This window comes from Zophobas morio, unplaced genomic scaffold, assembly GCF_036711695.1.
Source record: "Zophobas morio isolate AGI-343-1 ecotype UQ-CSIRO unplaced genomic scaffold, CSIRO_AGI_Zmor_V1 ptg000014l, whole genome shotgun sequence".
NCBI classification, from domain to species: domain Eukaryota; kingdom Metazoa; phylum Arthropoda; class Insecta; order Coleoptera; family Tenebrionidae; genus Zophobas; species Zophobas morio.
This window is the reverse complement of record NW_026972119.1, coordinates 2,557,019-2,582,121: the sequence shown is the minus strand read 5'-3', so window position 1 is coordinate 2,582,121 and position 25,103 is coordinate 2,557,019. Positions and strand designations below refer to the sequence as shown.

Genomic DNA, 25,103 nt, shown 5'->3' with positions numbered 1-25,103 from the left:
ATGGTTAGTATTTAAAACAGTGGGTTCATCGAAACTTAAATAAAATTCCAACGTTTCACCAAAAAGTAATTTTGAAATATTAAAAGCAGAAAATTGACTACAAAAAAATCACATTCTTTTCCAACCTAGCATAAGACTACTAAATTTATTTTTTTGTGTGTAATTTGACCTACGCTGCGATTAAAATAACTTTGTTATTTGAAGTAAGTACTACTGACAATTTGGTTTGCGATTTCTGCTGATCAACCTGGTGTGGAATAAGCTATGATTATATATTTTACTATATTTTATTGTTTCACTGTTCTGAGTAATCTGCAAATACTGTTTTTATAAAAATTCCTTTAACTACTATTTGACACTTATGTAACTAATGGCGCTCGCTACCTGACTGTTTATTATCCGTACTGGCAGTTGAAAGAGCTGCAAATTACTCTGATCTATGGAACAATTAATTTAACCTAAAACCTGTGTGTATTGAAACCTAATCATATTGGATGTCCCCATTTTGATCCTAAATCCCACAACCCAAACAGAATACGTTGCGAAAAATACTAATTCAAAACAGATTTCTTCACGATATTCCGATCTAAAATCCTTGATATCAAAAAGTAGTACATAATTTAATAACAACAAATTACCCAATTCAGCAAATTTTCAGAAAAAAATTTAAGCGCTATTAAATGTTTTAATGTGGCTTTAATGTTTTAATTTGGTTTTAATATTTTAATTTGCCTTTCTATGAAATCGTCACGAGTATTTTATCAGCAATAAATGGAACAAAAATTGATAAGTTTAAGTCGCAAAATTATTGATATCTCGCGATTACTCAGCTTAAAATGCTTCACTTACGTTAAATTCCAGTAATTTCGGATTTACACACTGTATACTTTAATATTTTGCTATGGTGGACATTTATAATTTTGATTAATATTATTTTGGACAATACATTAAAATCGATTCATTTGTGACACATCACAATAAACTCGAAATATTTTAGATATTTAGATTTTTAATTACTGTATTTAAAACATTTTTAAGCTTTTCGTACCTATATATTTTTAGTATGCTTGGTCAAATAAAGATTATTATTATTATTAAAAAAAATATTGCAAATGAAAATACAAACCAGTACATGTATGTAAAAATAAAACAAAAAACTTCACTGTGTCAAACCAGTGAAAACAACAGTGTCTCACTTTAAGGAATGTATAACTTCAGACTTTTTTACGTTTCATAGCTCAAGAAATACAAAATGTTGGTCCCCCGTTGTGTATTGGTGATTTTTTTAAACAAATAATGTGGGGAAATACTGCTGAAACTTTGGATGGCCCTTAAAATTATTCGGAAGTTGGTAAAAATTTGTCCAAGAAACTATATAATGGAATTTAATTAAATTAATGGTTACGAGTGATTATTCCAGAAAGTTTAACCCCAAGACCGTGGAATAAATGTTTATTAAAAAGATAAGGTGAAATAAGGTATAAAATAGAATACTGCTTATATACAGGAAGGTGCTTGTTTTTTATCGTGGTGAATACAGAATATCTAAAAAAAAAAAAAAAAATGACTGCGTTTGCTGGTTTACAGTTAATTTCCTGTAACAATTTGAACATAACGTTAACGTTATGATTAGTTATATATATATTCTATGTGAAAATTAAAGTTTATCCCTGTCAAAAATTGAGGAGATTTAGTACTGCACTTGAATTTGAAACTTTTTTTTGAGATTTTCCTAAACTTCGAAAAAACAGTGTTTTGTTTTATTTCCATCAGGGCAGTCTGATGTATGTACGAACGCATGAAAGTGTTTCAACGAAGAAAACGGGTCATACGTATTTTAAATTAAATTATAATTAATTAGTGCATTAGATTTTACTTTCTACAACAGCAAATTAAGGCTCCTCCTTACGGTCATTAAAATCTGCCGAAATACGGCAAAACGCCAGTTCCAATATCATCCTTACGATAGCACTTGAAGACTTGAGCGACATATCTACTTGTTCGTAATACGAAAATCTTCATGAAAATACTCTTGATATTGCATTAGGGGCTTTCGTTTTTTTAATACACAATAAAAACAGAAAAACTTATTTTTCTCTTTAAGCCAAAGCTATAAAATATTTTGGCTTAAAAAATCTGACAGTGTAGATAATATTATTGCTCATCTGGGAGTTGAAATTATTTTTTTGTTAAACTATCCATTTTTTAGTAATTGTTGATAAAGCAAGACCTAAAAAGGGCATTTTCTGTAAATGTAGACAACCAAACATCTTCTTTCGTCCAGAACGAGTCAAGAAAGTGTATGATTTACGATAGGGTTGGCCACTATTGCGGGATTAGATCGATTTAAAACTTGAAAAAAAGTAAGGTGACCGTAGTTACCATGCGGCTTATTTATAGATAACGAAAAAAATTGTTGGGAACATCTCCAGATGGAGTACATAATTATTCATGATTCAATTATCGAAGTGAAGTGTGATTTTTGTGCCTGGAATAAAAAAGTTAAAGAAGCTATAAAAAAACGGAAATTTTTCCAAATAAGTTGCTGGCCACGAGTTGTTTTTTTCAATAGTTACAACATTACACTGTGATAAGATTTTTAAAAAATCGGATTTTTTCTTCATACACTTTTGGAAACATATCTGGTATTGATGCTACATTATCTGAAACTTCACATTTTCCGTAATCGAAATCTGCACTTTGTATCCGTTCATTACTATTTTTTTTATTGATTTTTCGTTCTCTGTAGAACTTTCTTTTTTGCGAAAGAATTTGTGTATAGACCAACACTGTGTTCTCCATTTTTTTTTTTATAACTCAAGTAACTACAAAAGTACCTTTGTTGTTGTAACATACGGCGGCAGCGAAACACCTACCCTGATAGGAACCACGCAATGAAAAATTTATTCTTTTTCCCCCAACAAATTTATTTACAGCCGAATTATACGACTCTACTGCATTATTATCAACATCAAATAATAAACTTGATGATAAATGAGCCACTCGGTACAGTGCCTGACTAAACAATCAGAGACTTTAATATGTACATATTAAAGTCTCTGTAAACAATTGAAACAAGGAACTATTTTCAAAGGAAGAAATTAAAATATCATCCCGCTGACCGCTTTTGGTACAAACATAAGTAGCACAGTTTTCATGATTGCCAAATATGTGCTGGAGCCCATTTAATATATCTTTTTTAAGATTTTCTATCATACAATGAGCAATTCTCATTTTTGCGAAATTTTATGGCACTTACAACTGCGGTCCTAAATTTGTTAATGTTATTTTTCAATAAATCCTTTATACAGGGTGTCTCAGAAATAAGTACATTAATTTTAACCAGTAACAGAACTCGTGAAACGGAACAACTTTTTTATCTAGCATTTTTTCGAAAAAGTCGAATTTCGAATTTTCCCACCCATATATTCACGAGCCGTCTATGTTCACCTTAAATAATAACTTAAATAATAGCAACACTACAACAATGAAGAAGGTACCGTAGCAACCCTTTTGACGCTGACAATCATTTTTATGTCAATGTTTTTATTAAACGTCTCTTTAAAGTTTGTGTGGCACAGATTTCTAATTTATAGACGAAATGTGTTGAAATGGCTTTGTTTTCAAATTTGGAATGCACCGATATCGTTTTAACGTACGGTGAAGCTCGGGGATCGGCACTCGCGCCCAACGAATTTTTTCAGAAAACCTACCAAATCGTCGTCTGCCAAATGTGCGCACTTTTAAGAACGTTGCAGCATTTTCGAGATTACGGATCTTTTAAACCTGCACCTCAGGATCGGGGTAAGTTACGTAGTAATAGAATTGCTAATATTGAAGAGGCTGTTTTGAAGAGTGTTGAAGCTCGACCGAGCACTAGCACATATCACTGTCTAGTGTGATGTATCGGAGAGTAGTATTTGGAGGATACTCAGAGAACAAATGTACCCCTTTTAGGACCAGAAAGTTCAGTTATTGAAACTAACAGACTTACCACGTAGGCAAAACTTTTGTGAGAGAAAAGTAAACGAACAAGCAAATTTTGTATCTCTTATACCATCAACTGATGAGGTCGGTTACACGAGGGAAAGTGTTCAACATCCACATTTGGGCCGATGAAATTCCGTACGCCATTAGGGAGCAGGATTTTCAATTTCTCTCTAAATGTTTGTCACATTGACAAGATTAGGAAAATACGTATCCTAGTAACTGTTTTTGACCATAAATTATTAATTATAATAATTATTAGTGTCCATGGGTGACTGAGAATCCATGGGCGGGTAACCTTAATTGGGGTATAACTTTAACAATTTTTAACTTGATAATTAAAAAGTTCTTGACAAAACTCTACTAAAAAAAGTTGTTGAGTTCAATGAGCTCTATAACTGATTAAAATTAATGTACTTATTTCTGAGACACCCTGTATAAGTGTTTGTTTTTGGAGTATTTGCCAATTCCCTTATTTTTGTACAATAATTTCGGAGAATATGATTGCGGCATTCAATTTTTTCCATAAAATAACTGGGTCCGTAGGCACGTTTTTTTTAAACGCTTCTGTCTACACCACCGATGATTCTTTTAAATCTTAAATTATGCAATTTTTCTGAATTTTTAAAACCATTTAAAATTATAGACGCTTCCACAGACGTGGATGTTTGTTCCCAATTTTTGAAACGCCTATGTAATGAAACCTTCTTTTGAATATAATACTCCTACATAAGTATACGATTCCACAACCTTCAGGTGGACGAACACACTACGGTCACCTCATTTGCATACTTTCTCAACAACAACAAGAGTTTTCAATCCGTCTAATGTCTCAATAGTGGCCAATCCTATCGTAAATCATACACTTTCTTGGCTCGTTCTTGACGAAATATGTTTGGTTGCCTACATTTACAAAAAATCCCATTTTTAGATCTTGCTGTTTTTACTTTTTACTAAAACAACGAAAGCCTCTAATGCAATATAAAAACAATTTCCATGAAGCTTTTCGTATTACGAACAAGTAGATATGTCGCACAAGTCTTCAAGTGCTATCGTAAGGATGATATTGGAAGTGCCGTTTTGCCGTATTTCGGCAGATTTTAATGGCCGTAAGGAGGAGCCTTAAACGGAAAATGTCTATTTACAAATTGTCACTCTTTCTTATCAAAAACCTGTATATTGGCAAGTCTTAAAACTTGTCTTTAATAAAGCTCTGTTTTTTCAAGTATAATTAATACTGCTTTTCGTTACTACAAACAAGAAAACATATCTATATAAATATACAAAACAAAACAAAAAACATATGCAAAAGTATGTATGATATTCCGTTTATAGAAATATTTCATTAATAAGTTACAAGTGGAACATCGTGTACAGTGAAAAATAGTTTCAGCACGTATGCATGAGTTTTATGTAAAAAAAATCAATACGTTCAGAACGAATTACTATCAAAGTCCGTGAGTTCGCATTACTCCAGTAAGCCTTAATAGTAATGCGTTGTAACCAAAAAGATTCAAACAAATTTTATACTTTAATAGAAAAAGTTTGTAATAAGTTGAAAGCTAAGATAATAGAGCGCGGCGCTGTAACATCAAGTTATGAAAATTATTTATTTACCTTATTGCTAGAATTCAGGAGATGAAGTAAATCGCCTTTTTTCATCGACACCTCGCGGGCAGATTTTTCGGTGTAGTCATACAAAGCTTGAACAGTTTCTCTTCCAGTGACGTCGACTACTGGAGGTTCTTGTTGCTAAATAGTCAAGAGTTATGTTTAATATTCAGTGCCAATTTCACATGCTTACTCTGCAATTGCGAGCTTGCTCTTTAAGTCCTTCAATAGTATTTCCAAAAGCAATCAAATCACTCATCAAAGCTTCATGTTTTTTCAACAATGCTTCTGAAGAATCTTCATCTTTGCCATAATCAGTGCTGCTTACAATTGGCTCTTTTTCTTTCATCCAAGACTCAGCTTCATTCGCATCTGCATAATACTGATGGGCTTGGAGTGAATCGTCCAAGTCTTGTTTACGCTGCAACAAATTTTCTTATAAAAATACATTTAATATTTACTAAAAACAAGAAAATTTACATAACAACTCGACTTTAAAGTGATACGAAGCATATGCATTCAAAATGTCATTTGTTTGCCAATTTTTCGATCTATATTTAACGTACGTATCTTAGATCCTGGCCCAAAATTTTTACAATAAAAACACCAGCACTTATTTATATTTTAATGCAGACTATAAATCAACACTAAAATAAACGTAAAAATTCACCTGATTAGCTTTCTCCTTTAATTGAATCCAGTGATCATAGAGAGCGTTGACTCTGTTACGAATTTGATCACTAGCAAAGTGTTCGTCTTCCATCATTTGTTTTCCTGCATCAACGACAGCACTAATTCGTCCATCGTGATTATTAATTTCCGCCAAAACGGCTTGGTGTTTTTTTATCAAATTTTGAACGCCAATCAAATCGCGCCCTCTAGTTGTACCAGCTGCGATTGGCTCCTTTTCTCTAATCCAAGCTTCTTCATCTTCAATGTCTCTGAATAACTGTTGAACTTGCAACGAGTCTAACAAACGTTGTTTGCGAATGGCCATAGGAGTCTGTAGAGCGGTATATCTATAATAAAACACAAAAGATTGTATGAATAATTTTTTTAATATAACCCGTCATTCTGCGTCATGGTCAAAATAAATTCATTTATATTTTACCACGTTTGCAAAGAACTTTGAACAATTAATTACTATTAATGAAATTTTACTGAAGAGGTGCAAACCAGTAACCATTCAAACTCACCTATCAGTTAAAATTTTCTGCTTGTGAGCGATGTTATCGGCATCAAAGTGACCACGTTCGACAAACTGATTAGCGGCTGCCGTTATGCCTTCAATACGATCTTGGTGTGAGGCAACATCTGCTTCCAACAGAGCGTGTTTCTTTTGCAAGTTTTGCACAGAAGTAAGATCTTTGCCATAATCTTCAGACATAAGTTGTCCTTCAATCTCTGACAACCACAACTCGACATCTTCAATAGTGCGATTAAATTGCTGCTGTTGACTAGCTTCTTGCAACTTTGAACTCTTTTTGTCTGTTGATTGTACTAAAGTTTCCCAAAGGTTCACGATTTCTTCCGTGCGAGATTGAACACGAGCTAAAATTTAATAAATCAATAAAGTTAAACATTCAAACCTTATAAACTTACGTGCTGCATAATGATTGGCATCAATCAGTTCTCGGCCTGTAGAAGTAATTTCTTCCATTCTGGTCTTATTCGCATTAAGTTCCTGTTCGAAATTCTGATGTTTTTGTACTTTTCCACCTAAATTAGTGGGATCCAAATAGCTTTCGTCGGTTGCAAATTTAAGTTTTTCGTTGATCCACCCTTTAGTTTCGTCACAATCACGTTCAAAGTGTTGAAGCTTGTAAGCGTCTTCCAAAAGTGCTCTTCGTTGAGCAGACTTTTCTTTCAGAGCAGATCGGCGTTCAAGCAACTAAAATCCCAGAAATTAACAGTCAAGATAAAAAATTTATAAAAAATAAAAGTACCATCGCGCGCCTTTGGGCCACGTCATCTGCTGCATAGTGTTCACCATCAATCAGTTTAGTTGCGAATTCATCAAGCGCTTTAATCTTTTCTTCTTGAGCTGCCAAGGACTTCTCAAAATCTTCATGTTTTTTGATCAATGCTTCAACAGAATCCAAAGAATCACCCAAATCTTCGTTGGCCAAGAAAGCTTCCTGTTTCGCCATCCATGTATCAGCTTGCTCTGTGTCTCGATAAAATAGCTGCAAATCCATGCATTGTTCGTACAAAATACGTCGCTCTTCCCACAATGCTGCACACAACAACGGATCAGTGATTAAACAAAAAATCAACCAAAGTTTACGTACCCAATAAAGAATTTTTGTCAGATGCAAGTGTGGATAACTTTTCTTTAACTTCATCACTCGCAAAGTGTCCCTTTTCGAGTAAGATTCTTCCTGCTTCAGCAGTCGCAGCAAAACTATCTTCGCGAGCATCAATTTCTCCTCTGTGTTCTTGATGACGCTCTAGAAGTGCTTCCGCACCAGCTACATCTTTGGCTAATTCGTCGGCAGAAATAATAGCTTTCATGTCATTGATCCATGAAACAAGGTCACGGAAATCGGATAAAAATCTATGGAGAGCGTACGATTCTTCCAGCTTCTCTCTACGTTCTTTGGCTTTAGCTGTAAGACTTTGCCAATAGTCTTCGATTTCGGCTCGTTTTGATTGGATCTGGTCGCCGTGGTCTCCATGGATGGCGCAAAGTCGGTCCGCTTCCTTGCCTAGTTTAACACATTTTCCGTTAACGTTTTGTTACATTTCATACAAACTTTAAATCTGCGATTTGCATAATCAAACTCAAAGCTTTGGAGGTTAGTATATTGAAAAACAGCGCCATTTTTCGGTTATTTTTTCAATTGCTGTCTGTAGTGTCTACGACCAGTTTTATCTTGATAAGAAAATGTTAATGCCGTTTCTACGATGTCTTGAGAAAATCTATTCAATTATGTAATATTTCAAAAAGGTTGTCAACGCAGTAGGCCATAGTTGTGCAAACCCACCTTTAGATTCAGTTACAAAAAATTGGTCGAAAGTTAATTTTTATTTTATTCTGATAACCTCTATAAAGTAAAAACCTGTGGTGTAAATAAGGCTCCGATAGCTTTTTTGACTTGAATTTTTCAATTGTTCACTTTTTCATTGTTTTTGTTTCTTCAGTTCTTGGATTTACAATTTTTCGAGTTTTTAAGTTTAAATTTTTCAGCTTTTAATTTTCCAACTTTTGAGTTTTTCAGTTTTTAGATTTTGTAATTTTTAGTTTTGGTTTTTTATTTTCTTTATTTTTTCATTTATTCAATTTTTCAATGTTTCGATTTCATAATTTTTTGTTTTTTAAATTTTATTTTTTTCAGTTTTGCGTTTCAATTTTTCGATTCTTTAATTTTTCATTTCTTCAAATTTTCGATTTGCAATTTTTCATTTCAGTTTTTTATTTTCTTTATTTTTATTTTACAATGTTTTGTTTCGATTTTTCAATGTTCCGATTTTATAATTAATTCTTTTTTTGAATTCCAATTTTTTCAATTTTTCGTTTCTTTACTGTTTCGATTTGTAATTTTTTAATTTTTTCATTTTTTTGTTTCTTCAATTTTACGATATACAACTCCTCGAGTTTTCATTTTTAAATTTTTCAGTTTTTCGATTTTCCAACTTTCGGATGTTTTAATTTTTAGATGTCGTAATTTTTCGATTTGCAATTTCACGAATTTTTAAATTTTAATTTTTTAAATTTTATTTTTTAATTTTTCATGTCTTCAATTTTCCGTTTCGTTTTTTCACTTTCTTTTTTTTATCAATTTTTCTATTTTTCAACTTCCAGATTTTTAATTTTCGTTTTTTCAGTTTCTCGATTTTTACATTTTTCGTGTCTTCAATTTTAGATTTGCAATTTTTCTAATACTCATGTTAAAAATGTAATAATGATTATCATATTTAAAATTTTTCAATTTTGAAATTTTATCCATTTTTCAATTGCTGGATTTTATTTTTTTTTATTTATTCGACTTTTCTATTTCTCGATGTTTAATTTTTCAATTTTTTGATCTTTCAGTGTTTCAGTTTTCGACTTTACAATGTTTGGGTTTTCCAATTTCTTCGTGTTACTTTTCTCCAAATTTTCGATTCATTGCTGCTTTTCTATTTTTAAGTTACTCGATTTTTAGTTTTCCAATGTTTCAATTTTTGGTTTCTTCAGTTCTTGGATTTGCGATTTTTCGATCTTTCATTTTTTCGATTGCGCAATTTTTGTTGTTTCAGTTTTTCGATTTTTCGACTTAAAAAAATGGAAAAATTGCAAAATTGAAAATCAAGAACTTGAAAAACTGAAGAAACGAAAAATTCAAAAATCGAAGATTAAAATTGAGAAACTAAAAATAGATAAAGTGCAAAATTAAAAATTACAAATAAAATCGAAAGAAATATTAAAAAAATAAAAGAAATGAAAAAACGAAAAATTGTAATATAAGATCTAGAACATGGAAATTAAAAAAAATCAGGAAAATTAAAAATAAAAACCAAGAACTTGAAAAATTGAGAAGACGAAAAAATGAATAATGGAAAAATTAAAAATTGAGAAACTAAAAAATCGAAAAATTGAAAAATTTGGAGGTTGAGAAATTGAAAAACTAAAAAAAAATAAATTAAAGAAACGAAAAATTGTAAAATTTGGAGGTTGAGAAATTGAAAAACTGAAAAAAAAAATTGAAAAAACGAAACATTGTGATATCAAAAAATTGTAAAATATAAGAAAAAGGAAAAACGAAAAATTGTGATATTAAAAAAATTGTAAAATCGAAGAAAAGGGAAAAACGAAAAATTGGCATATCAACAAAAATTGTAAATCGAAGAAAAGGGAAAAACAAAAAATTGGAATATCAAAAAATTGGTCGAAGGTAAATACAAGTAAATCCAGATTTTTTTGAATAATTATAAGATTTGATTTTTGGAATTTTATTTTTTTATAAGAACCCTTATGATTTAAAATAAAGATATGTATGTAACGTTAAAGTAAATGTAAAGAAACGTGCGATGCGGAGGTTTCAAATGAGTTTTCCCTTAACAAAATTTTGTGATGACGTCATGAACATTTTTTGCAAAGGCACATACCACTTTGGATCGGTGCAGTGGAATACTAATGATTACCGTATTGTACTTCCAAAGTTTCGAGAAAATAGAGTGAGCCGTTCCAGATTTAATCATATAATAAATTGACTCATTCATTAATTTTTTTAAGTCACCTGTATAAGAAATTTAAAAACTTTTAACGGAATGATAACTCACAAGTATAAACTCATCGCATTTTGCACATTTTGTAAATCTAAGACGTCATTTTATCAGTTTAAGGTTATGATTTAAAAAAACTGTAAAGACAGAAGCTTGTGATAACATCAAACTGTCTCAGGTACCCTTTCATTTAAAAACCACATTACTTTTATTATAAAAAAAATAATAATAAAAGAAGGAAATTCAAAACGACCACCACGTGTTGCTGACAAAACAATTGAAATGTCAACAAAGAATTTCATATTTTCAAAATTACCATATTTGATGTACTGCCAACTTTATTTAGGATTTTCACAGCCATCTGTGTCGACAACCATTTTGAAATAAATAATATATTATACTGTGCAATTAAAGGAAATGAAATATTAAGCTTATTATTTTAATGTTTTTTTTATCTTTTAGTACAAATAAAAATAGATATGTGCCACATTACTGAATGCAGAAAAACATGCTTTGTTTAATATTAAATTTGACAGGTCGTGGCATTTAAAAAAAATTAAGTTGCCCTTGTATTTCCAAAACAAATGTTGATGGAAATTTGAATATTTCAAAGTTCAAATACTTTTATATACTTGTGTACTAAATTTCAGTGAGTTCTGATAAACCGTTTTAGAAATATTTAGCTGTATCCACACTTTATAGCAACCTTGTATGTATAGACAGTTTGAATGAATAAACTACATTGAAAGCCAAAAGGGTACGCATTTTTACTGTGGCTATGAGTAATCCACTCGTTTATGCTCGAAAAATAAAAAAGGAGCCATCATCGAAAAAGTTTGTATTTTAACAGATAAGTACGTATGTATGTAACTTTCGCTACACCTTGTCAAAAAAATTGTATTCTATACACAATAGTTGTCATCATAAGTACTTAAGACATGAAATTGTGTATTTTAAGGTTGCTAACATAAATATTTAAAAACAGAATCGCCACTAAAAAATTACACTTCAATAAATACTCACTAGAAAACTATTTTTTGGTCGTTGTACAACAATATCATAAACCGAGAAACTGCGCAAGTACAGTTCTGTACACCCGTCAGAACTATATATACCACACCACATAGAAAGTGAAAATTAAACATACCTATGGTAGACACTTTGTCTTCCAAGGCTGCCAAATCCCTCTCAACACCTTCATGTTTCCGTTGCAGGGCTTGAACACTAGCCAAATCGCGTCCGTAATCATCAGATGACAAAACAACATCTTTTTCCGCAATCCAAGCGACAGTTTCATCGGCATCGCGATTAAATCTTTGAATTTCGTGCGCTCCATAAAGTTTCTCTTGACGTAGTACTGTCATCTGTTTCAGACGTTGCCACGCACTATTCAACTCTTCTTTTCTGTTAATGATGGTATCGCGTTCAGGGTGTCCATCTTGGAGAAGCTTATCGGCTAATTCGTTAACTTGGGTGACACGATATTCTTGTGATGCCATATCTTTTTGGAATTCATCGAATTTGCGTTGTAGAACTTCGACGTGTTCAAGATCATGTCCAAATTCCTCGGTTGACAAGAAAGTGCTTTTATCGTTAATCCAGAACATGACTTCGTCACATTGTCGGATGAATTGCACCAAAACTAAAGCTTGTTGTAGTTTATTGCCCTTCTCGGCTAACTTCTGTAATAACTGCTCCCAAAGTCTGTGTAATTCCTCTACAGAAATAAATTTTATTGAATTAGAAGACTAATAATAACGAGTATTTGATTCTTCTTACCAAGTCTACGACGAATTGTTTCGGATTCGTAATGATTTTGGTTGATCATTTCGCGTCCTGTGTTGTCTAGCACTACGATGGCATTGCTATGTGCGGCTACTTCTGCTTCAAAAGCTTGATGCTTTTGAATTTTTGCCTAAAAAAACTGGTCAAATAGGAACTAAGAATTTTAAGTATACTGTACTTGTAAATTAGTAGGATCTTTGTAGCTTTCATCAGATGCTGCCTGTAATTTTTCAAGAATCCATGATTCGAGTTCGTCAGCATCGCGTTTGAAATATTGAAAGCGTCTAGAATCTTCTAGTTTTTCTCTTTTTGCTCTAGCATCTGCTTTAAAGTTGTCATATCTGGTTAAAACCTGTTGACGTCTTTCTTGAATATCTTCCGCTGTCTCGAGGATTTTTACTTCCTTCGGCGGCGGTATTTGATCCATGGTGGTGGTGTGTTTTCACTTTCCTAGTAAAAATTAATAACGATATGGTGAATCAACAAATTGTATCAGCATATTAAATTTACTTCAATAATGTTAACAGAAGAACATTCATAACATTTAATTAGAATTCACTTGTAAATGTAAGTACTACTAATACTTCAGGTTAAACAATCATACAAAAACGAAACACGAACTAGAAAAAATTAAACACCGACAGTACCACTGAAACTTTGTAATGACCCGTACTCCGTCAACTGATAATTCTAAATGCATCCACCAGTGATAGTATATTAAATAATCTTAAACACAAGCAATATAAAGTCTAAATAATATTCCAGATAAAACTGTTGGTAATAGAAACCTTCTTCGATGGTCAGCTCGCAGCAGTGAATAAACGCTCTAAGATTTATTTTTGTGATAATACATAACAGATTTGGCGTTTTTACGACCCTTGCGTGATTGAAAAAACTAAAAAATTGAATTAGGAATGTTTATGCCTCTTCAACACGTAACAGAGTCTACACGGTCTAAGTTCGTTCAACACAATTGTTCATTTGCGCAGACGTAAGAAACTGGTCGAAGGTTAGATATTTCTATAGAACTTCCCTTGCCCCTGAAGTGCAGCCCAACAAATCCTGTTTCTTTGAAAAATTATTAAAAAAAAATGCGATTTTTGTTTTCTGACAACCTCTACAAAGTAAAAACTAGTACCGTAAATAACAATCCCGCACCTTTGTTCAATTCTACAATTTTTCATTTTTTTTTTTGTTTCTTCAGTTTTCAAGTTTAAATTTTTCAGTTTTTCAATTTTCCAACTTTAAAATTTTTCAGTTTTGAGAGTTTGCAATTTTTCGATTTGAATTTTTTCGAGTTTTTAATTTTTCAATTTCTCGATTCTTAAATTTTTCACTTCTTCAAATTTTCGATGTGCAATTTTTCGTTTCGGTTTTTAATTTTTTTATTTTTACAATTTTTCTATTTTTCAATCTTCCGATTTTATAATTTTTCGCTTCTTCAATCTTTGAATTTGCAATTTTTCATTTTTTTTTGTTCCTTTAATTTTACGACACTTCCAGTCTTCGAGTTTTAAATTTCTCGGTTTTTCGATTTTCCAGCATTCAGTTTTAGATTTTGCAATTTTTGATTTGCAATTTCACGAGTTTTCAATTTTTAATTTTTCAGTTTTCCATTTTTTCAATTTTTCGATTTGCGATTTTTGATTTTTTAATTATTTCAAATTTTCGGTTGTTCAATGTTCTGATGTAATTTTTCTTGTTTTCAATGTGAAATTTTTCAATTTTTCGAGTTGCAATTTTTCAGTTTTCAATTTTTAGATTTTTAATTTTTCGTTTTTTCAATTTAAAATTTTTTAGTTCCTCGATTTTTCAATTTTTCGTTTCTTCAATTTCTGATTTGCAATTTTTCATTTTAAATATGTAATAATTATAATTTTGAAAAATTTTAAGTTTTAAATTTTCCGGTTTTAGAACTTTTCCATTTTTCAATTATTGGATTTTAAGATTTTAAAACTTTTTCATTTCTTAGATTTTCCAGTTTTTTGATCTCTAATTTTTCAATTCCTTGACCTTACAATTTTGACGATTCCATAATTTTTCGATTCATTTTTTTTTTTTCAATTTTTAAATTCCTCGATTTTTAGTGTTTCAATGTTTCAATGTTTCGTTTCTTCAGTGCTTGCAATTTCTTGTTTTTTCAGTTTTTCGATTTTTCAGTGTTTTCCGATTTTTAAACTTTTCTATTCAAAAAATTGTTAAAAATTGCAAAATTGTAAAGTTGAAAATAAAAAATTGGTCTAAAGAGTTTAGACAGTACTTCCCTCGCTGTCGGAAACTTGACGACTGCATGCCTATTGTGTTTTTTTTCTCATTACATTTTTGTAGTGGGAATTTAAAAAAAAATTGCGATGACGTCATCAACATTTTTGCAAGGACACGTATATCAGTTGGGATAGATGTAGTGTAATACTAAGAATAAAATTATTATATTCTCAAATTTTCGGGAAAATGAATTGGGTCGTTTGAATATTGATTTGTAATAATCAATAAAATAACGAAACAATTTACTCACGTATACCTACGTATCAGAGGCAACTGAAAATCGTGTATGTATAAACATTCTTAATTTAAGATGACAGGCGTAACAGCATACGTGAGAGCCAAACACAGAAACTGTAAACAAAACGACCGTCGGTTTTATTGCTTCGACTTCCGCTTATTATATAAAACATTGGGTTTTATTTTAATTCTTGACGGTGAAATTCACAATTGGTTGATTATAAACATCTCTATTTCACATTCGCGGAATCAAGTGAACGCATAAAACAAATGCAGGTCTGTAATGTTAAAGTCGATGTAAATAAGCGTGCTACCCTTATGTTTCAACCGAGTTTTTCCTTTAACAAATTTTGTGTCTACCAAATTGGGTTGGTTGGGGTGTAATACTAATAATAAGTGTTGCCTTTAATTTAATCAATAAAATAAATTGACTTCATTAATTTTTTTGAACCACCTCTTAAGAAAATCTAAAAAATATGAATGGAATGATAAATCACAAGTACAAACTCATCATATTTTTTGCATTTTAGATAGGATTTATTCAGCAAAATTTAAGGGTGACGTCATCAATTTTTTTAGGAGGGATGAACAAATACATTTTGAACAAAAGTTTACCATGCTTATAATAACTTTAAAATATTCCCAAGATTTCAAAGCATTCGGTTTTGTAATTCCTGATTAAATCGATAAAATAAATTCACGCCTTCATTAATTTTTTTGAGTCACCCTGCATATGCAAATCCAAAAATATGAATGGAATGATAAATCACAAGTACAGACTCATCATATTTTGTACATTTTAGATATGATTTATTCGGAAAACTTTTGAGCTGACGTCATCAGTTTTTTGTAGAAGATAACCAAATATATTTTAACTAAAAATTTATTATGCTCTTTATAACCTTAAAACATCTGCAAGATTTCAAAGCATTCGGTTTTGTAGTTCCTGATTAAATCAATAAAATAAATTTACGCATTCATTAATTTTTTTGAGTCACTCTGTATATGCAAATCCAAAAAATATGAATGGAGTGATAAATGACAAGTACAGGCTCATCATATTTTGTACATTTTAGATATGATTTATTCGGCAAACTTTCGAGCTGACGTCATCAAGTTTTTGGAGGGGATAAGCAAATATATTTTGACTAAACATTTATTATGCTCTTTATGACCTTAAAACATCTGCAAGATTTCAGAGCATTCGGTTTTGTAGTTCCTGATTAAATCAATAAAATATATTTACGCATTCATTAATTTTTTTGAGTCACCCTGTATATGCAAATCCAAAAATATTAATGGAGTGATAGATCACAAGTACAGACTCATCATATTTTGTACATTTTAGATATGATTTATTCCACAAACTTTTGAGCTGACGTCATCAAGTTTTTGGAGGGGGTAAGCAAATATTTTTTGACTAAAGATTTATGATGCTCTTCATAGCCTTAAAACATCTGCAACATTTCAAAGCATTCTGGTTAGCAGATTAAAAATTAAATTTCAAAATGTTGTTTTATAATTTTGATTTTTTTTCCAAAAATCTGGACGTTTCGGGTGAAAAGTCGATTCGGAGTTGTAAACTACATGTGTAGGACTATGTTATTTTATACAATTGAAAACCCATTTACTATGTACAATTTTGAAGTGACGTCATCGCATTAGTGGTGGGGATGATTAGACAAATTTTGGTTAGCGTTTTACCATCTACATGATATTCTTAATATAAGTACAAAATTTCACAACAATCGGTCGAGTACTTTCGGAGATTATCTGTCTAATAAAAATCCGTGACAACAGACGGACAGATGGACAGACGGACGGACAGACGGACAGACGGACAGACGGACAGACAGACGGAAATGGGAGACCTATTTCTTCGTCTTCTAGGGGTCATGAAAGATCGAGAAAACGTAAAAGTAGAGAGTCGGCCGACGGACTCGATTACAATACTTCCTTTGCTTACGCTCGGGAAGTAAAAATGAAAAAACGAAAAAGTATAAAATGAAAAATTTTAAAATTAGAAATCAAGAATGTGAAAAATTGAAGAAACGAACAATTGAAAAATCGAAACATTATAAAAACTGAGAAACTCAGAAATCAAAAAAGTGCGAGATCGAAACAACAAAATATTGTAAAATGGAAATATTGAAAATCAAAGAAATCGGAAAATCGGATAATTGAGAAAATAAAAAATTGCAAAATTGATAAATTTAAAAATTGGAAAATCGAGAAATTGAAAAATTAAAAATTGAAACTTCGAAAAATTGAATTAACATTATAATTTAAAATCGACAGAAACATTGAAAAAATTAAAGGAAATGTAAAACGAAAAATTGTGATATCAAACAGAGAAAATGAAAATTAAAAAACCGGAAAAAGGAAAACAGAAATCCAGAACTTGAAAATTTGACACGAAAAATTGAAACATTAAGGGTAGAGAGATGGAAACAGGAGACACCTATTTTTTCGTACTCTAGGGGTCATGAAACGTCGAGAAAATATAAAAGTAGCCAGTCATCCAATGAATTCGATTACAATACTTCCTTAGCTTAAGCTTAGCAAATAAAAATTTGTCGGGCCAGGTCCACTTTTAAATTTAAAAGGTGAGTGCACCCTCAGAGGCGCCCGTTATCGTTTCTTATTCATTGTGAACTTTTCTATCTGTATTTCCAGATTAGTAGTTTATTGATTAAAATTCATGCTGACAAGCTTTGGGTTCTTTTCAGATAAAATAAATAAACAAAACTAAAGTTTTTTTTTCAGTGTGAAGGGCGACATTTCGGCCACATGCCTAAATGACTATTTTTGAAACAGATTGTTTGTAAAATAAAATGATAGTACTTTATTTCATTCAACTTCAATTTTTTTATATTCATACATTTTATTTGTATTATCGACTGAAAATTAAATAAACACCAAAGTGTTTTACGTATGTCATTGTAATATGTAGTAATTTAATAATCTATCAAAATCACTTAGAAATATACATATGTAGTAAATTAAGTTTCCCGCTTGAAGCTAAAAACACAGGAGTTTATAGAATTTCAATATCTCTAACCTATTTCATCTATACCACATACACCAACGCTTCTGGCTTTTACTTTTAAAGATAAATTACTGATTTTCTAAACACCTGTACAGTAGTTAAAAAAAAATATATTATGGTAGTAAAAGTATACCGTATGTCAAAAAAATCCTTTTTGAATTTTTTTTAAACATGTTTGAAATAAACTGTTATGTCCTCATTTGGTTGAAGTTAAAAATACAAACAAAAAATCGTTGACACAAGCAGTTTATATTTGTAAAACAGTTTATTAGTAGAAAAATAATATTTTTTTAAAAATTATGTTAATTATACAAAACAATAATTCTTAAACGACAACTTTACAAATAAAGTGACAATTTTGAAAACTAGAAACCACAAAAACCAAATTTAATTTTACCAAAAATGGCGAAAACACATCGAAAACTGATGTGTTTCGATCCAACATTCAAACGATTGGGTGGAAATTGATAGTACCGTATCAACATTAGGCCTTCATTAGTTTAATCTAAGGATTTTACAGATAAACAATTTGTAGTACATCAAGCTGTCAAAAACAGTTTTTAAAATTCTTCCTCAGATTTTTTGAATATGAATATTAATTAGTTTAATTTGAAAACCTTTTCGAATTGTTGAAGAATATTTAAAAATGTGAGATTATTTTCTAATAAACTGTTTTAATATGCACACGATCGTTTGGATTACGGATAGTATCACTTCTAAAAAATAAACGACTAATCGTAATAACGACAGTATCTTGGGACTATGCATATGGTTTTCTGAATTCTGATACATAAACAAATTCTCTGACCATACCAAATATACTGGAAAAGTTTCCATTACCATGCCATATAACGCTAGAGCCTATGGAAGACTATAAACTGTGGTATAATATATGCTAAAAAGATTGACATACGTATGTAAACAAAATTGATCAACTTTTCGTGACTGGGGTTTTAAAATTCGGTAATAATTAGCATATTTTTTTGGAAATATGTACTGATAACAGATTTCAATTTTATGCATGATATGGTGCAAAAAATAAATAGAGCATGTTACCACACTTAGAAATATACTTATTATCAACTTTCAAACCCATATTATGCAATGTTCAATTGGCACATCACTCATAAATAATACTCCTATAAAAATTTGAGGATAATCTCAGAACTGTAACTATCTTTTCACATTACACAAAAGATGCAGTCTTAATTTCTTTGATTCGGACGCATTATATTACAGTCGGTACTAAAAAACGCCGAAGTGGTTTAAATTCACAGGCGTGCACAACTGTGTTCGAACGCTAATCAAGGTCAGACGTTTGCACACACGACAACTGCTCCCTCGAGATTTTCGACATGTGCAATGGGCACTTGACGCCTATGTAAAGGTGTTTATTGCACCTGAAAAACAAGCGATAACAACTCGACTCGATGCAATGCAGTCGGCCAACTAATTAATCGATACCGTACCGCGCTGTTCATGTGCACGCATGTGCTGATCCGCACAGTTGTTAAACTCACGACGCCGTTCTTTAGTCGGTACACAGACAGACGGCAAACGGACAGACGGAAACGGGAGCCCTATTGTTTCGTACTCTAGGAGCCATGACCCTAATACAATACTTCCTTCACTTACGCTCGGGAAGTGATACACCACTTCTGAGCAAATTCACGTGAATTTTTAAAAATGATTTCGTTGAAATGACGTATTTTTATTATACATAATTTTTCCCTTTCTTGTGAATGTCACGCAAGCAATATGTAGTTGCATGAGTCTACATTGTTGACTGTAATTTATAAACAAACTAGGGACAAATATATTTTGTCTTTCTATTAGCAAATAAATTTATTAATACAAAAAACTCCAGTGGATATTGAACTCAAACAAGCTCATATATTTTTTAACATATATTACTTAACAATTATTATTTATTAAATAATATACTGCTGTTCCGAATGTGGTAAAGTACTTTTATAAATAAAAACTTAAGGGAAGGAATCTTTGATGAAACACCTGTTTATTTGTACATATACAGGTGCGACCATCAAAAATTGGGCCACTTTGATACAATAAAGATTTAGTTGATATTTTGTTTTAATATAATTTCAATTGCTATTTGTCAAACAAAACAATAATTAAATCCAATTTTTTTTTTAATTTGGAAGTGTGAAACCTATGTATGGTTCGTTTTTACATAAATACATATTAATAAAATAATTTAAATGTTCGCAAAGAAAACCAACACATATGTCGTATTCAAGGTGTGCACATTATTTTTATCTCTAATCTCCAATAAAGTGTAAATAGATTAAAAATAATGTGATAATTTTAAATACCTGGTAAGTATTACAACACTCCTTATCAGCAATTACTAGAAACTTAAAATAATGATGTCAGATTTAAAATCAAACTCAATCGTTTGCTGATAAAACTCCACGAATCGTTATTAACAATCATACAAATTTTCTTTTTACTCGTATACAATCGATAAAAAACGGTATGACACCAAATCAATCATGTTGCAAATATTTCGTGCTAAATATATCTATTACTGTGAACTTTTGAACGCCATAATTAATTACTTTAAGCACTTATCCAATTTGACGATGACATAACTGTAAAAATATTATGGTATGGGCGTTGTTGCAAGCACTCGCCAATAGTTTAAACAAGGAATCTTCCCACAAACAACTGACCTAGTTTAATTGAATCACTGCACTTTTACCGCAGTGCAGAAAATTTCTCTTCATTTATGTCGACTTTTTAATTCCAACACTATGTATAAAGAAAATTTTACATTTATAAAGTTAAAATGTCCTAAATATTATTGACTTGTAGAGAAATATGTTTGCTATAAATTTTACAACAACAAATTGTATATTTACGTTTTAATTACTTTAATTTCACTTTACAACCGATTATTTTCCATTATTTTAAATGTATTATTTTTATTTATCTTAACGAAATCAAACCCTACTCGAAAGGGTGTGGTACTTTGTAACATTTATTTTGAAACAATTCGTAACACTTGTAGAAAAAAAAATAATTGTAGGGGTCATTACCTATCCCTATGCCTTTGTACCTATTTCCAACACAAATTCACAACCAAATAACTGTGTATTTCTTTACTCGTTCGGCGTTCAAAATGGCACTGGCAATTGCACTGAACTCTATCAATAGCGGTGATGTCATCTGCGGCAGTTAAATGTCAAAACAATTATCACAGTAGTGACAACATTACAAGTTACTAGATTTCTTCATACATTAGTGAATCAAACGCGACAATTAGTATTTTTTCATGTGGCTCGTGTTGCGTACATACTACGTTCACACTGCACTATTGCCGTTATATTTGTGTGAACAAATCACTGTTTTAACAACAATTTTTGAATGGTCATGTTGGTGTATCTGATTTATCAGATTGACATACCAATGTTGTGTATACAGAGGTGTAACAACATGAAAAATTATTCGTAGAATCATTGCTTTTAAAACGGACCATCATTAAATGGCTTTTGCTACCATTTTAGTTGTTTACTAATGAAGTGTTAGATTCCAAATTACACTTAAAACAAATTGATGTTCATTGTGCACACCTTTCTTTAATCCTGCAGTCACCGGTCAAATGTCAATTTGAAGGAAAACATTGAGGTTATGTAAAAATGTGTAAAAACTTGTCTCAAAAATATGAAATCTAATTAATAAACAGTAATAAACTATTTTTCTGCATTTAGATAGTGCAACAAACATAACTCAGTGGAATTATTGATCAAATTGTTAGATGAAAACGGAAATGGTGTAAAAAGTTACAAGATTTTTCCACTATTATTAGTTATGAAGCAAGATGCAGTTTCCAACTTTAATGCTGTATACCTTAATAATTCACTTATATTCAATATGTGTATGTCAGGGATTCGACTTTTTGGTACCAGCAGGTATAGCAATTACTGGCGTCATATGGAGCACAGTTTGCCGATTTAAAGAATGTTGTTCAGAACATGCAATACATGCTGATTTTGATGGTAAAGTACATATTACTCAAATGTTGCAAAAACTTGTTAACGTTATACAATACTCAGGCCTAGAAGAAGCTTTAGAAAAACATATATATGGTCAACACTTAGTGCAAGATATAGTCTTGAATGCTCTAAAATCTCATTGGAATGGTGTACATCGACCACAGAAAGCTCTCACTTTAAGTTTTCATGGTTGGCCAGGAAGTGGAAAAAATTACGTAACCAGTTTCATTATAGACTACATGTATAAAAAAGGCAGCAAAAGTAACTTTGTTCATCATTTTATAGGTAGAATTCATTTTTCGTCTATCGACAAAGTCGCCGAATACCAGGTAATTTTTTTATTTTGTGTGGTTTTAATTTATAATGTTAAATTACACAAAAGGTTTAGATATTATGTACACATACATATCTTTACTAAGCATAAAGTTCTCGTTACATTATCTGGCTTGATTCACTATTTGTCTTAAATGGCCTGTACTACTGTACTGTATATTTGCATGTTTCAGTTGTCTATGTAATGTATAAATAACGCATGATTTTTGTAGAGTCTTATACACGTGTAAAGTTATGAAAAAAGAGGATACAAACCTATAACTTTTACAAGTATGATTTTTTTTCCAAATCATTGATTTTGATCAATTTCTATTTTGAGATTTCAAATTTGTTATTTAACATAACTGTCTACACTTGTTTTAGACAACTGAACTGTCGGTTTATAACAAAAGATGTGTAGATTTTTGAAATCCGTTATTTAAGTGACACAATATTATTAACGTTAATATTTTCCTGAAAGGACTATATAGTAAGCCCAGAAATATAGTGGTTTTGTGCCTTGACTTTTCCAAGCCCCTAGTTTGCGAACACAGAGGATTTAACCTATTTTAATATCGCTAACGATAAGCCGGCTCTGTTTAGGTGAAGCGCGCCACCAAAATGCAGAAATGAGCCGCTATGTAAATATGGGATGGTGTATTAAATTTGCATCTAATCAGCTGCGTTATTTGTTGACAAGAGTAGTGTGATGGAGCCAAAGTTGTAAGATCACTATACGTATTCCTTGGCACACTTTTTGTTATATAAAATATACCACTATATTTTACATTCCTATTCGTTTTCAAAGCAAATTGGATTTTCAGTTGTCTCCTTAATTTTTTAGGCATACGTTTAGAAAGTAGTCATGACATGACAATATAGACAAAAAAAAATTACAGCCATTTGTTATCATAAAGCCATTTTAATTTTTTCATAACTAAACATGAAATGAAAATTGTATTTTTTGCAAGTTGTAAATTAGGAGTATTATTTTTTCACCGCTGTTACCCGAGCCGCAAAATTTCGTCACGTATATACATAAGTATTTTAACATACATATACGTTTTTCAACATTGAACAAAGGCTATTGTATGAATCCATTAAAAAAGTGAGTTGATATGAAGGAAGTGGATTTTGTTTTTTAGTGAGGTAGATTTTGTTTTAGTTTCTTGTGAACATTAAGCAGCATATGAAAATGTCATATACATATTACATTTGACTTATCGTGATTCCAACTATAGACTGTCGTCTTCGTTGATTCGTTAATAATAAGCGACGTCTGAAAATGGCCTTCAATTAATAATATAGTGCAAAATAATTGGAAAATAAAAAATTAATGTTAGCTGTAGAAAACAGTAAATATTATTTCAAACGTGGTTCATGAAGCCAGTTACTGCACGATGATACAAACAGTTTTATGAATTTGTACATCAAAATTTTATTAAACTATATAAAGCTTTGACCAAACGAGAACTTTATTATTTATTTGTGTACATGTTTTAGGATAACTTACAGCAATGGATAAAAGGCAATGTATCACAGTGTTCTAAACAGTTATTCATTTTTGATGAGGTTGATAAAATGCCACCAAAAGTTCTAAACATAATAAAACCGATGATAGATTATCGAGATGATGTTGATGGAGTTGATTACAGGGATTGTATTTTCATATTTTTGTCAAATACAGGAGCTGAATTAATAAATGAACATTTTTTGGAATTGTGGAATAGACAAGGTGTAAAACGGGAAGATTTAAAATTGAAAGATTTTGAATCACTAATAACAAAAGGTGCTTTTAATGAAGAAGGTAAGTGTAGCATGTATGACACCTGTTCTTAGTGAACACATAATTACTATCAACGCAGGTGGCTTCCATCATTCTGATACAATTAGGAGTAATTTAATTGATCACTACGTGCCATTCCTTCCAATGGAACGACGTCAAATTCGAATGTGTATTTTAGATGAATTTCAAAAACGAAAGGTCATAAATCCTGGTGAAGAACATATTAAGTACGACGAATCATTCATCTGTATTATTAATTTTAATTGTTTTGGTTTTTCTAGTGAGGCCATGGAATTTATTGTGTGGGGACCGTCCACAGAGAAAATTTTTTCCACAACTGGTTGTAAGCGTATAAGTCAAAAAGTAGGCACAATTGTTTCTAAATATAAGCTCCATGGCAGATAATTTGTAATATTTGTAACAAATATGATTCCTAAAAGGGAATTTAATTGTGATATTGTGTAATTTTAGTTTTACCTTTTTTACCAATTTCATTGTTTTGTACAATATTGATTTCGATTTACAAAATAAGTTTATATTTTTTTTATCATTGTCATGACACAAAGTGAGTCTTTTTGAAAAAGATTTCGAATTGTAAAAATATACCAATTACCAGCCAAAAAAATCTTTAATTAAATATACTTTGGTAGATATCAGAAGTCACTGTTAAAAAATAACAGCACTTTTTTCTACCGTATCCGTTTATTTTTTGTTTGTAAATTTCAGAGATATCAGTGAACAGATGGGCAGGTGCTTGTTTTCGTACAGCCGTGCCCGAGTCTATCGCGTGACTAATTCGGACCCCAAAATTTTCTTTATATTCTGGGTCATATTTTTCTTGAAT

The 25,103-nt window shown here is 31.0% G+C and overlaps 2 protein-coding genes across 6 annotated transcripts in view; one reads left to right on the top strand and one right to left on the bottom strand.

Moving 5' to 3' along the window:
• Alpha-spec (alpha Spectrin) overlaps positions 1 to 21,331 on the bottom strand; it is a 28,955-nt gene extending 7,624 nt beyond the window's left edge. For 3 of the 5 annotated variants that reach the window (XM_064056289.1, XM_064056291.1, XM_064056292.1), the window contains exons 1-11: positions 21,205 to 21,331; positions 12,770 to 13,041; positions 12,586 to 12,721; positions 11,954 to 12,523; positions 7,890 to 8,306; positions 7,545 to 7,834; positions 7,201 to 7,489; positions 6,795 to 7,149; positions 6,269 to 6,617; positions 5,792 to 6,019; positions 5,605 to 5,739 (exon numbers count right to left, since the gene is read on the bottom strand). In XM_064056289.1, the coding sequence (XP_063912359.1) occupies positions 5,605 to 5,739; positions 5,792 to 6,019; positions 6,269 to 6,617; positions 6,795 to 7,149; positions 7,201 to 7,489; positions 7,545 to 7,834; positions 7,890 to 8,306; positions 11,954 to 12,523; positions 12,586 to 12,721; positions 12,770 to 13,018 (3,018 nt within the window). In that variant the 5' untranslated portion in view covers positions 13,019 to 13,041; positions 21,205 to 21,331. The remainder of the gene's footprint in view (positions 1 to 5,604; positions 5,740 to 5,791; positions 6,020 to 6,268; positions 6,618 to 6,794; positions 7,150 to 7,200; positions 7,490 to 7,544; positions 7,835 to 7,889; positions 8,307 to 11,953; positions 12,524 to 12,585; positions 12,722 to 12,769; positions 13,042 to 21,204) is intronic. The other 2 variants (XM_064056290.1, XM_064056293.1) reach the window with 2 other exon arrangements.
• A 188-nt stretch (positions 21,332 to 21,519) lies between these two features.
• Positions 21,520 to 24,714, top strand: LOC135129181 (torsin-1A-like). Its single transcript, XM_064056295.1, has 5 exons — positions 21,520 to 22,164; positions 22,222 to 22,490; positions 23,977 to 24,280; positions 24,339 to 24,486; positions 24,541 to 24,714. Exons 1-5 carry the CDS (start codon positions 21,987 to 21,989, stop codon positions 24,662 to 24,664), a joined length of 1,023 nt encoding a protein of 340 aa, XP_063912365.1. The 5' UTR covers positions 21,520 to 21,986; the 3' UTR covers positions 24,665 to 24,714.
• The last annotated feature ends 389 nt before the right edge of the window (positions 24,715 to 25,103 follow it).